Below are 12,690 nucleotides of genomic sequence, written 5' to 3'. Positions count from 1 at the left end.
TTAAATGGTGCTGCATCATCAGCACCCTATAATTATTTTAGTGTATGAATGCAATAGTTGAGAATAAAAGTCTTAAATTTATGCAATCTTACAGCACCTTTGGCATAAATCATATGCTCCCAGACATTTTGCATGATAATTTGGCCTGTAAAAAGCCTGCCAGCTCTTGAAAAGTCAGTAATACAGTCTTGTATTATAGACTACCCAGCAGAAGATTTGCTACATTTAATATACTCCTATCAGCCAGCACGATGCATTTAGATTAAATATAAATTATCAGAATAATAAAGTAAGTTCCAATTAAGTCCAAATTGCCAGCCAACCAGAGCAAGAAGATCTTACCTTAAAACAGCTCGTGCTTGTAGTTCTTATTACTGTGTCATTCTTGCATATAATTGCCCACCTGCTACAGGAGAGTGTACAAGTACAACACGTTCCCCTCTACATACAGCTGACTAACCAGGCTTGTCTACTGAGAGCAGAAAACCCAAAGATCCTGAAATTCCCGAGGTGCCGTTCGTAAGAAGACCATGACTCGCCAAGCTCGGGGCTTCCATCAGCTACAGGCATCCCACCCTTTCAATGCAGAAAGTTCCACTCTCAAGAGCTGAGGAATGTGGTAAAGCTTCCATCCAGCTCAGGCACTCAGCTGTGGGGAACTCCTCACATGCTCAGAGCACAGATAATGCACATTTCCTACACTCGTGCTCCAACCACACTCCTGACACAAGCAGGAACGCTGCCACACTGCAGCTAAAAGCTGGAGCAACAGAACTCTCTCAAACCAAAGCATTGTTTAACCTTGTTTAATCCATTTTGTCCTCATCCCAGCACAGTGCTGTAGAAGGTCCCCACCAGTTTGCTGACTGACTCCCATGGCAACCCTTAGAAGGACTGAAAAGTCACAAAAAGACAGCACATATTCAAGATAATGGCCCTGATGAGTGTGAGCTACCTAGCACTTCTCGGATGCTCTATCAGGTTTTTGAAACTGGATAACAAATAGATGATTCGGGGTTTTTTGAGAGAAAGTTTCAAAAGAACTCTTCAGAAAAACACAGAAACCCCACCTCCCAAGTGCAACGAGGGTTGGCAGTGGTCCAAACAGAGAATACTGACTAACTTTTGAAATCTGTCTGCTTTAAAGTCCTGAAATTCACACTTAAGGTTAATTTGTAAAACTCTCAATTATCCACAATCTTCTCACAAAATCTTTTAATATAAAAAAAGGGAAATACATTGAAGTCTTTGTTTTAGAAGTGCAAAAGTTCAAAAATGTTGGCCTAAACATAGCTCTATTGATAGAGTTCATTAGTGCATCTATTTTGAATCAAAAGGAACTACAAAGTGTAGTTTTGGGGATGAGACAAAAGACTAGAAATGAGACTAAATAAATTTGTCCAATTGTCTTGAAGGGGAAGAAAACTTTAAATTCAACTTTATACTCAGCAACAGCTTTGCAACTTTTTCCTAGTTAAACTGGACTCCTTGTTCTTGATACAATAAATATAATTTTTGATACTGGCATTTGTGGTTGAAAACTTTAGAACTGGGGGGGGAGGTGGGGGTGAAAGGCTTTTGGGTGAGATTCAATCACTAAACCTTAACAGAACCAGTGACTCATGCAGGAAACAAAGGAAGAAACTAGTGTTACAATAATCCTACTTTAAGATTAAAACCTAGAAATAAAAATCTCCCTTAATATATGCAAGGATAAAGTGATACTATGTACCTCTAAAACAAGGTAGGAAAAGCACATTTCAACATACGCTTCTTTACCCAAATGGCACTGATCCATCATCATACCCTCAGCTGGTTATTCTTGGAGATATACTAACACTCAAAATAAAGAAGGCACTAAAGTTCCTGAGAGTGACAGGAAACCCAGCAGAGTAAGAAATTTTAGACAGAGTTATTTACAGATATTTTCCTGTGAGAAAAGAATGGTAAGAATGTAGCTTGAACATTAACAAATCCAGTAAAACATCAGTCTGCCTGGCAGAGTCAGCAGATTTGGAGGGAGATTCAGTGGGGCTGGAAATTCAAACTTTAGCTTGTAATCAGAAAAATCCTACTTTAGAAATTTGAACCAGCAGCTAGAAACATGTAATATAATATAGAGGTCTCCTAAAATGGTACCCAGCTAGAGGGACCTTTATACTATGTGAAGCCTGTGATTGTTTAGCTAAAAAAATAAAAAAGTCAATGACACTGAAGCTCTTTATTATTCTGCAGGGACCTATTTGTGAGTGAGTGACATGGACAAAATCTGCAAATCTACATTTCCTTCCTTTTCTTTCCTTGGGAAAGGTGCTGCAGATCCTGTGTGCAATTCCCCCATTAGGATGCTGACAGAGCAGAAGTTTATCTGGAGTAAGTTTCCAACTGAAATAGACTATTCTATTCTAAAGATACACTCGTGGAAAATAAATTAGATCAACTGAATTTTAAAATAACGTCATTCAAAATGTTTATTCAGATTGTTTAGGAAGCAATTCTGCAGAATGTCTAGGTAACAGTTTAAATGAATCAGTTATTAGTTACTAATGTTTCACTCTAGTAGGAAGGCAGTTGCAGTGTGGGGTTCTACAGGAAATCCAGCCCATAATCCTGCAAATAGCCAAGAATTTCTTCGACAGCTTTAGAAATGAGAAGCTTGGTACAACACAGGAAGCCCAGAATTAACTGCTTCACTCTTGTTTTAGCACAGCAGAGACATGCAAGACCTGTTTCATGTTATTCTCCCAAGACACCTTCACATGCCTCAGGAACATCACTGTGTAGCCCTAATTTTCTGGAGCACCAGCAATTTTTCAGAGAACACTAATAAATACAGCACACCATACAGCAACTGCTATGTGGTTCAGCCAAGGAGCAGCTCACATGTAAGTCAGTTTAGGCTTCTGGGAGAAAAAAAATTATTTATTAAACAAGCAAATAAATAATGAAGATGAAGGAAGAGATTTGGGGATTATTAGGGAATACTTATTTGGCAAGAGAAAGCAGAGAGGACTTGATGAGACTTGTAAGAGATAAGTCCATTAAAAACATTGTTAGCAGAATGAACCAATTAAGTCCACATCCCCAAAGTAAGTTGGCAATCAGTTTTAAACACCTGTTTTCAGACCAAGGCTTGCAGAGTTTAAACACGTTGTTTAAAGTGATTTCCCCAGAACCTCTAGGTCAAGAAACACAAGGTAAAAATGCACTTTCAGGACTGCTTACTGTGAGCATTAGCCATAGCAGATGCGATTTTCAACCAGCAGCATTCAACACCAGGTGGAGGAGAGCTGGGCATTCTGTCCTGCATGGAGCATATCAAAGCCACGTGGCCAACAAGTCGCAGACTGCTGAAGAGAGCAGGTCCCTCCTGACTAGTAAAAGTAAGAAACAGAAAGGTCCATCCAAGATAGTCATGAATCTCTATATATTTACAAAAAAATCACATTTCCTGTAACTCAAAATGTGCTGAGCATTACTTATGAACTGGGAGATAACACCTGCAGCCCCTCAGGGCTTCCTAGAGTCTCATAAGGATTTCCAGCTAGGATCTCCTTGACTTACAGGATCTAAAGTAAGCACCAAAAGTAGTCATTTGAAGCATTTATTTCAGACTTTTTATTAACAGGCACTCTGTAGTGTAGGACATCCTTCCTGAATAATTAAAACATAGAAAGGTCACACACAGTCCTCATCAGCACAGAAATCCAAGAGCCCTGTGGCGGAGGAAAACTTTTTTAAACTTTACACAATGGAGTTATACTGCATCCAGCTAACACTCTTTCTCCCTAGGTCACCTGGCAAGATCCTGCTTTCACTCTGAGCTGCCAAAGTAAATGAGAGTTTTGTGAAGGTGTATTTGCCACTGCCATTGTCTCCCCTTGACAAATTTGCTGATGATACAAAATCAAGAAGATTGGCTGATACACCAGATGGTTATACCACCATTCACAGGGACCTTGACAGGCTGGAGATACGGGCTCACAGGAACCTCATGAAAAGTGACAAAAGGAAATGTGAAGTCTTGCACCTGAAGAGGAATAACACTATGCACCAGGATAGGCTGGGGGCAGAGAGACTGGAAAGTGTCCTGAGCCCATGCATTATACAGAGAACTAACACTGCAAAAGGAGTTGCATCCACTGTCTCTTTACAAAGGATTTAATGAAACAAACATGACAGAAAAAAGAAAAATACCTGGAAATGTCAAAAGTGTTGTGCAAATGCCCTTGGCATTTTTTGAGAGGGAAGAATAGAAGACGACAAGTCCAGACAGAAGTATTTTGCTTTAAACTGTCTTAGACTGCACAAAATAAGGTTGTATTTGCACAACAGAATTCACAATATGCATCCAATGTAGAAATGAGGCAATATATAATGGCATGGTGCTTTCAGTACAAACAGAAGCTTTGCATCAGTGAGCACAGATGTTCCATGACTTCATTCTGTACATCCAAGGTCACATGGTTTATTTTGGCACATAGACACACACATGTGGACTACATGTGCAGGTACAAACCAATTTGGACTTGAAGGTCTATTCTGTTCCCTGGAATAAGTTTCTCCTCCCAGTGGTCCGGTAAGTTAAATCTACAGGCATTGTAGCCTGAGGAGAGTAAGGACCTCTCTTAAAGAGAACCAGAGGGTAGCAAAGAAACACTGTAATTAACATCTATTTTAGGCCAGTTTGTGGGAGGAAGATAGAACCAAGCTAAGAGTAACTCAGAACTCCAAGCTGACCCCCAAGTCCAAATTAGGATGCCCTGCTAAACCTGCAGGACTCCATCAGAGACTCTAATTATGGAGGACTGTAAGGAAAGAGCAAGGGCACTACCAGGGTTTTTTTGGGAAAGCCAGAGTAAGTGCAAAATCGGTATCAGGCAGAAATGAAGACAGTGAGCAGAAAGAAATTCACAAAAGCCATTGATTCAAAGTGCACACAAACCTAAAAATCAGCTGGAAAAAAACCCCAACAGATATACAGATAAAGTATATTAGAATGAGCAGTGGTTTCATACCTGAAATAGCTTTTTAGGATAAGCCATCTAATATGATACAACTGTGACAGTCAGTGAGTGACATGGCACTAAAACTGCCAAAAGGAATAAGTATGCTGGCATCCAGTGTTAAATCAAATGCTGATAAGGCTAACTACAGGGCAAAGGCATCTGAAAAGCAGAACATGAGAACAAAAAGGCGCAACCACTTTCTGCCAGCAAGTCTGCAAACCTCATCCTTCAATATTTATGCATCTTATGTGTGCCTCTTACCAAGGAATTGACCCTTGCTGCAATCAAATGTGTAAGAACTGCTATGGCTGCAGATCATCTGACAATAATACACATGCAAAGCATGTGACATCCCCCTTAGCATATGTTGTTTACTTAGGTTATTTGTTCCTCTGCACAAAAAATTCAAATGCACCAGGAGTATGGTAGAAGAAAGATTTTTTTTTTTTTTCTGAAATGGGGGAAACAGAGAATGAACACAAATGACATCCCCCTTAGCACAGAAGGGGACGTGCTGCAAATGAGAAACGTGGTATTTGGAGACAATGATGAAATTCTAACAGCTGCAGCAGATTGGAGAGTGGAAGGGGGAAAAAGGAAAGAGAGAAAGCAGATAGAGTTGAGGGGGAAACTGGAGGACTGGGGCCAAACTAACAGCTGGGTAAAAACAGCCTAAGAAAGAGGTATTTTTGGAGTTCCCACATCCTTTTCATCCCTCTTGTATTTTAGCAGTTACAGCAAAAAAAGTAGTAGCGCATAAATAAACTACTCAGAATTGTTATCATCAGCCCTGTCAGGTCATCATTCATCATGAATCTTTTTTATATAAGCACATAAATAAGCTGATGATAAACACTACAGAAAATACCTTAACAGAAAAATAAATGCAAAGATGACCAGAAAGCCAAGCATCCATCACTGTCATGTCCTACACAGAGGGGTTTTGCAGCTACCTAATAGTTTAAAATTCTTGAATAAGAGTCATTAAAAAAAAGATAAATGAGGGGGAAAAAATATTTTTTTCCACTCTGTGTGGGAATGATTGGTATCCAAAGGTTGGTGAGCCTACTTATTCACCTTTCTGTAGATGGTGATGATTTTGGAGTGGGACTACAGGTCTTAAAGTCCATGCATGTGTGGTGTCACAGTGGGTGTGTAATTGCTAGGAACTATAAAGCCACACTAGCCAGCAGCTACTTGCTGGCTAAGCAGGTAGTTAAACTAGGCGGCTTGGCAGACAGGTATGCATGTGTCTCTGGGAGTCAGGCAACTAGTGGAACTTGATTCTGGAGAGATTAGGGTGGTTCTGGCCAACTTTTGGAGACACTCAAGTCTGGAAGTCACCTGGAAGACCTGCTCGTGGATGGACTCTACATCCAGGGCTAACAACGGGAGGATCCACAGTGCAGGGGGTGCAGGAGTAGGGGGCTGTCTGTGCTACTTTGTGAGTGACAGGGTCTATACCAAAAACAGGACTGCAGCCTTGGGGACTCATATATTCAGGTCATTGAGAAATCCCAGGCAAATGGCAATTTTCTCTTTTTCTGCCTCATGAAAACAAAAGCAAAAAACCAGCTCTTACCTTGACAAGGAGACAATTTAAATGCACGTCACCTACAAATTCCAGCATGTTCCTATTATGTCAGTTTGACGAGTTATTTAAGTATGAACAGAGGAAACCATCATCTACTGATGGGAGGGTAGGAATGGGTAGAAGATGGAGGAGTTAACTCCATGGCAACTTCCATACAAACAAGTGTGCAATACTAGGTAGCATCAGTGAAATGACCTCCATTCCTTAGATGCACCTTAGAACATGTATCCAGTGTTGGCAACTTCAGTTTGGCTGTATATTCTGAAATTGCAGGGTTTGTTTTTTTTTTTTAATTCCAGTTTGTACGGGAAGGGTGTAGCAGGGTGGGAAGTGAGTGGAGATTCTGATTCTGGTCTCCAGGGCTGTGAAAAATAAGCTTGAAAGACTGAGTTTTAATGAGAAATTAAACAAAGGCAAAATAGCTTTGAAATCAAAAAGGATGAGTGGCAGAGAGAAAGGACAAAGCTTTACTGTGCTCCCTATCCTCTTATTTCCCATCTCTGTTTCCCCCATTTCAGAAAAAAAAAATCTTTCTTCCACCATACTCCTGGTGCATTTGAATTTTTTGTGTAGAGGAACAAATAACCTAACTAAACAACATATATAAAATAAACTAACACCTTTGAAGGCATTCTTCACATGGCTCAAAAGCAAAACAGAGATTGGCTTGGGTTTTTTCCCCCATCCCTTATTTCCACATTATACTTTTTATAATGAGCTTTGGAGTGAACAGAGAAAGAGCAAAGAAAGCAAGCTTATAGGAGACCATCCTTAAACACATTACTGTAATTATTTTGTGATTGTACATTTACTTTCTATTGAATTGATTCCTCTCATGCATGCTTATAAGCTAAGAAGAACAGGCTGCAACTGGAGTTGCAGCAGCCACATTTGTTCTTTGTTCTGAAGGGAGCAGGATTAGAACAATGCATGCATGTTTTTCACCGCCACTCCTTTTTTTTTTATTACATTTAATTACATTTTCAGACTGCCCTGTCCTATATATATATACTTATGCTACATGAACAGACACAACATCTCTTTGTGTTGCCCTGCATCTTGGGCACTTGCAAGCTCCTGATCAAACAATGAGCTGGCGGGAAAGGGAGCTGATCTTAACTCACTAAAGAAAGAGTTCAGTGAGACATGAAGATGAACAGTGGGATTTTTTTCCCAATCTAATGTTATCAAAACAAGGCTCCAAAGAAGCCACTGTCTCACCCAACACAGTTTTTTTCAGTGCTTGTTTGTGTTTTTGTGGGGCAATTTTTGTTTCCATCTTATTAATGCAAATTGTATACCGAAATGCTTTATGTCATTAGTTAGCAGGAGACAAAAGCAGGAGGCACAGGCGGAGGGTCCCTCTCAGCTGAGCCTGGATATGAGCGGGAAACTCACTGGAATGAACAGACACAGATTTCAGCAGAGCAGAGGCAGCAGCTGTTGCACTGACAGTAATTAGATTGAATACCTGAGGAAGGGAAAGGATAGAGCTATGAAAGAACACGATGCCAAGGGACACACTCATTTCTGAATCAGCAGGTTATTGCAAGTTTTAAAGGTGGGGGAAATAGAGTAATTCCCGCAAGAATAACAGCATCTAACTTGTAGAGATAAAAACTTGTTCGAAAGCTTTTAAACAAGTAGTAGTGATGATGTATTATGTGAAACAAAAGCAGAAATGTTGAAGTTACTATCTTTTACTCTTTTTTTCATGCCAACACCCTTTTTCTGCACACGGGCTACACAAAGTTATATCGGAAAAATACAATCCCTAGTAAACTGGCTGCACGAAAGGAACTTCATTTTGTCAAGCTGAATATGTCTCACAAGCAGCATCCCATCTAGCAGATGGAAATACTGAAGCAGAGGCTGACAAAACTACTATACCATCATCACCAAGCAGTTTCAAGGACTAGGAACAGACTTTCCCACTCCCCCTGATTGTAACCTTTTGTATTAACTGCTGTTGCCTTAGACAGCCAACACACTCCTCCTGGTAAAATGCTCTCTGAAGACTGCTGACTATTTCTCTCCCTCTTCCTCCACTCCCAGTTCCTGAAGTTTCCTGATGTAACAGACACTTCTCAAGACAACCAAGCAAGACCCAGTTGACCACCACCTGGAAGGCAATCAGAAGCTCCCTCTAGCAAATGAATATGAATCAGAACATGAATCCCCCTCCTGTTCTGCAGCAGGATAGGAATGCACAGCTGTTACTACATCTCATTTCAGAGAGGCATCAGAAACTTGACATTCATGACCACCCCAAGCACATTCTGAAACTCAGCCCTGCTCAGGTCTTCACTGGCAAGCGGCCAGGCCTTGGTGGTTGAGACCACTGTGCATGAAATGTATCAGATGGCATATTGCCTTTTGTCATTTCTGGGAACTGGATTAAGCATGAGTACTGCTGCGACGCTTCATCTTGCTCCCACTGCCCTCCTACCTCAAATGGAGATGGAGCGTTAGTCTGTAGTCTTACAGAGATGCAGCCAGCCAACAGATAAAACACATCCTAGCCTGCACTATAGCTCTCTGATGCAAGCGACACTGAGTTATGGAATATGTAACGACATTCCACAGCAGGCATATAAATGTAGTGCAGCATGTTCACTGAAAAGAAACACCCTAAACTATAATTCCTTGCTGCCTCATCTTTCAAATGAAAGAGGTGTTGTTTAGCACTTACACGTTAGTAAAAGTCTTGAGACAAGCTGCAATAGCCCAGGTTATTAAAAACAAGACTATAAAAAACTCAGGAAGACAAGAGTAGCAGAGTGAATAGCAAACAAGTTTTTAATTAGAAGTTATTCCTTCAAATGAAGGTTTGTGGTTTAACAGGTCAAGTCAAAAACCATGGCATATTGGCTGCAGGAGATTTTTGGCTTCTTATTTGCAACAGGGACTTCACAGGTACCTACATCAGGTCACTTAGAGCTACTGACGCTTTGTGATCCCACATCTAGACAGGGAATGGTAATAAACACCCTTCTTTATGACACACTTCAGTTGTACACACCAGCAAAGCTTCTGTCCTTCCTGCATCTATTAATTAAAGCTCAGGTGGTCTACAGGAAAGAGTGAGAAAAGAAAGAAGAAAAAGGGGGGCCAAAGGGGAAAGAAAGGCTTCGGTGGTTTTTTCATTCTTAGCTGTTTGACCACCACATTTACATAGGCCTTTTGGTTTTTATTTTCAAGAGTGTTTTGGCAGTTCCCTGTTCCAGCTGTAGTGAGCCAGAAGCTGATGCAGCATCTTTGTTGCGGACAAACAGCGGGAAGTTTTGAGCCAATAAAAACAGCACTGTCCATGTACACTGCATGTTGGAGAATCAGCCACACAGCAACGATGGAAATGAGCCCTGTGGCCAGAGGCAGGATTTACATAAGGAAGAGAAACACTACAGTTTCAATCAAAAGCTCAACAGTTTCCCCAGCTGAATGCTGGAGACTATTCTAACAAAAGACTTTTTCCATTTCTGCAGCTATCCCTTAAGTTATTTCATTTCAACTGAGCCTGAGGTCAGTTCTGGTTACAGTTCAAAAGAAAATTAATTTATTACGTGTATCTTGAAGACCCCAGGGTCAACAATTTAATTCTTTTTTGTTTTGCTTCGTTTTTAAAGGATGAAAGTCTCGCAGAGGTGCAAGGGTATCTCCTGAAGCACTGCATTTTGACACAGGACTGGAATGCTGGACTGTAGCTGACACACATGAAAGCAACTGAGTGTACCAAGCCACACCATGTCACACAGTCTGAAGCTGCAGTCTCTATTATTGCCTCAAGGATCTCCACTTAGAGCTGCATTCTGCAGCACAGATCCAGCCTCACACGTATCAACAGTTTCCACGCCACAGCCTTTGCCTGCAATGCCCTTTAACAATGCTTACAGAAAGAAATCCAAGAAGCTGAAAGCAAGGCTAGAGCTCTAATGAGCACTAGCGACTGCATGGGCAGAACACACTGACCACAAAGCACTACTTAGGCAAGTACTGCCATCAATAGGCCAATGAAGACTTGGGGTCATTTGTCTGCACCTCGGTTTTGCCAATGTAGACATGCTGTCTGCCTCAATCCCACACTTAAATTGGCACAGATTGGAAATTTATACTGTGTCATCACATCAGCAAAATTCAACTTGCCACTGTGTATCTTTCCACTTAAAGAACTGATTTAAACTGCAGCTCCAACAGGAAACTTACTGATATACCTCTACAAATAAAAAGGCTTATAGTATAATAAATAAGCTGCAATACTGAGCTCCTGTATGGTTATTACTGCATATCCACAGTGCACTTACAGCATTATGCTTTTTTTTCCCCCAACTCTTACAGTTCCAATTTGTTTTCCATGATACTGAATGGCTCCTATTCCCGAGTTTGCTTTTTGCAAAGCAGCTCCCGAAGCGTAATTCACTTGGTTGACACAGTTACACTGAAGTAGCTTACTGACATTCCAACAAATTACTTGCCAGTCCGCACAAGCCTCCTGTTTTTCATGTTTACCTGTGGAAACATCAAGTTGTTTTACCACAAAGAAATTCCTTTTTTTACAATCTCATCTCTCCTGAGAAGTTCCGACTTTGAATTTTCTCTCAGGCTGCCTTACACACAGTTGAACCATTAGCACCCCCCATCTTCTTTTGTCATCTACACAACCTTGAGTGTTACTTATCTGCTTTATAGTTACTGTATCTACCCCATGAACTTTAAAAATGTGAACTTTGAACATCCAAGAAAGTTAAATGGTCAAGAATGGCAAGACTGCAATCTAATTGTGAAGAAAATCCAAGTAAACTACTATTAGTTTCGTGTAACATCTGTAATAAGATCTGGGCCATCCACAGAAAATCTTGCTAACACTCAACCACTTTTTTTCCCCGACCCAGACATGACAGCATTAAGAAGCTTAGTTAAAGGCTTTCAATTTGATACTAAAAGAGCTGATGTTCAGTCAGTGCAGAGCCACTCTAAATAAAACCACTGGCAAAACAAACCAGCACTGGGTACAACAGCTGGCCATCAGCAGAGCCAGTGAGCAAAAATCGAACCTTTCCAGCAGAGGTGAGGACTTTTCATGTCACTGTTAAAAGGGTTAAACACATCCCCAGGCATTCTGCTTTTCCTATATATCTGATGGGAGTTTAGAAGTATCAGCTCACTGGTCCACCTTCAAATACACCCGGTTGTTCATGGGGCAACTTTATTTGTTTTATATTAATAACAGTAATTGCTATTAATACTGTATAGGCAGAAGTGAAGCAGCAACTCCTACACGACCTGCTGGCTGCTTAAATTAATTTTTCCTGAGGTCTCTTCTTCCCACAAACTGGTCCTGGTTCTTGTGTTTGCTTTCAAACCCAACTGAGCTTGTATTCTGTGACTGAGAGGCGCTTTTATCTGCTGAGCACTTCCTCCACTCTTCTGTTACACCTGAAAGCCTGCAAGCTTTCACAGCCTTCGTATCTTAGACAAGCTACTACAGCCCTAACTACTGACAAACAAACCCTTTTCTTGCATACTGCATTATGATGCAATTAGAAAGGGCCCTGATAAATCAACAGATAGGAAATCAAAGGACAAAAATTAATTTATGTGCTCGCTCCAGAAAATGTCAAGACACTGATCAAATATCAGTAGTAAAGGCAGGCATCTTCTTATCATTTGGGAAGCTCACAAAACACAATGGCTGCACGTTTAACATTTCTCATGCAGATGTCTGTGTTACTGCTGGCCCTGAGGAGCACATTAGCCACAGTCACTAAATGCAGGGCTTTAAAATAGGGAATGCATTCATCTTAAATCTCTAATAAAGGAAAACAACAGAATTTTCCCCAATCTGCTTTCCCCCACTTTTCATCCAGAAAGTCAAGACTTCCACAAAGCTGTTGTGCTTTATCTTAAAAGTTTACCTTCTCTCTGTAATTGTTTTCAAGCTCTCAGGGCTTGCCTAGCTGGGTACAAGAATTCTCAATGAGCTATCTACCTGATTTGAAGCACACAGCTTCTGGATTCTCTCCTAATTTTGGGGTGGTAGAGGGTTTAAATCTATACAAATCAGGGTGCCACAGTTCTGCATATGTACAC

General features: G+C 40.7%; 1 protein-coding gene across 4 annotated transcripts in view; it reads right to left on the bottom strand.

Annotated features, from left to right (window-relative positions):
* Nucleotides 1-12,690, bottom strand: part of TSPAN9 (tetraspanin 9) — a 172,593-nt gene that overhangs the window by 126,984 nt on the left and 32,919 nt on the right. Inside the window, exon 3 of one of the 4 annotated variants that reach the window (XM_042024294.1) lies at nt 3,226-3,374. The exons of 2 other annotated variants lie outside the window; for them this stretch is intronic. In XM_042024294.1, coding sequence (XP_041880228.1) covers nt 3,226-3,310 — 85 coding nt within the window. In that variant the 5' untranslated portion in view covers nt 3,311-3,374. Of the gene's footprint in view, nt 1-3,225; nt 3,375-12,690 lie in introns of those variants that run through there. One more of the 4 variants, XM_042024293.1, reaches the window with a different exon arrangement.

The sequence above is a fragment of the Corvus kubaryi genome, unplaced genomic scaffold (assembly GCF_017639235.1).
Source record: "Corvus kubaryi isolate FWS band 111438036 unplaced genomic scaffold, C.kubaryi_AGA036_p1.0 37260, whole genome shotgun sequence".
Lineage (NCBI taxonomy): Eukaryota > Metazoa > Chordata > Aves > Passeriformes > Corvidae > Corvus > Corvus kubaryi.
This window is presented reverse-complemented; position numbering and strand designations above follow the sequence as displayed.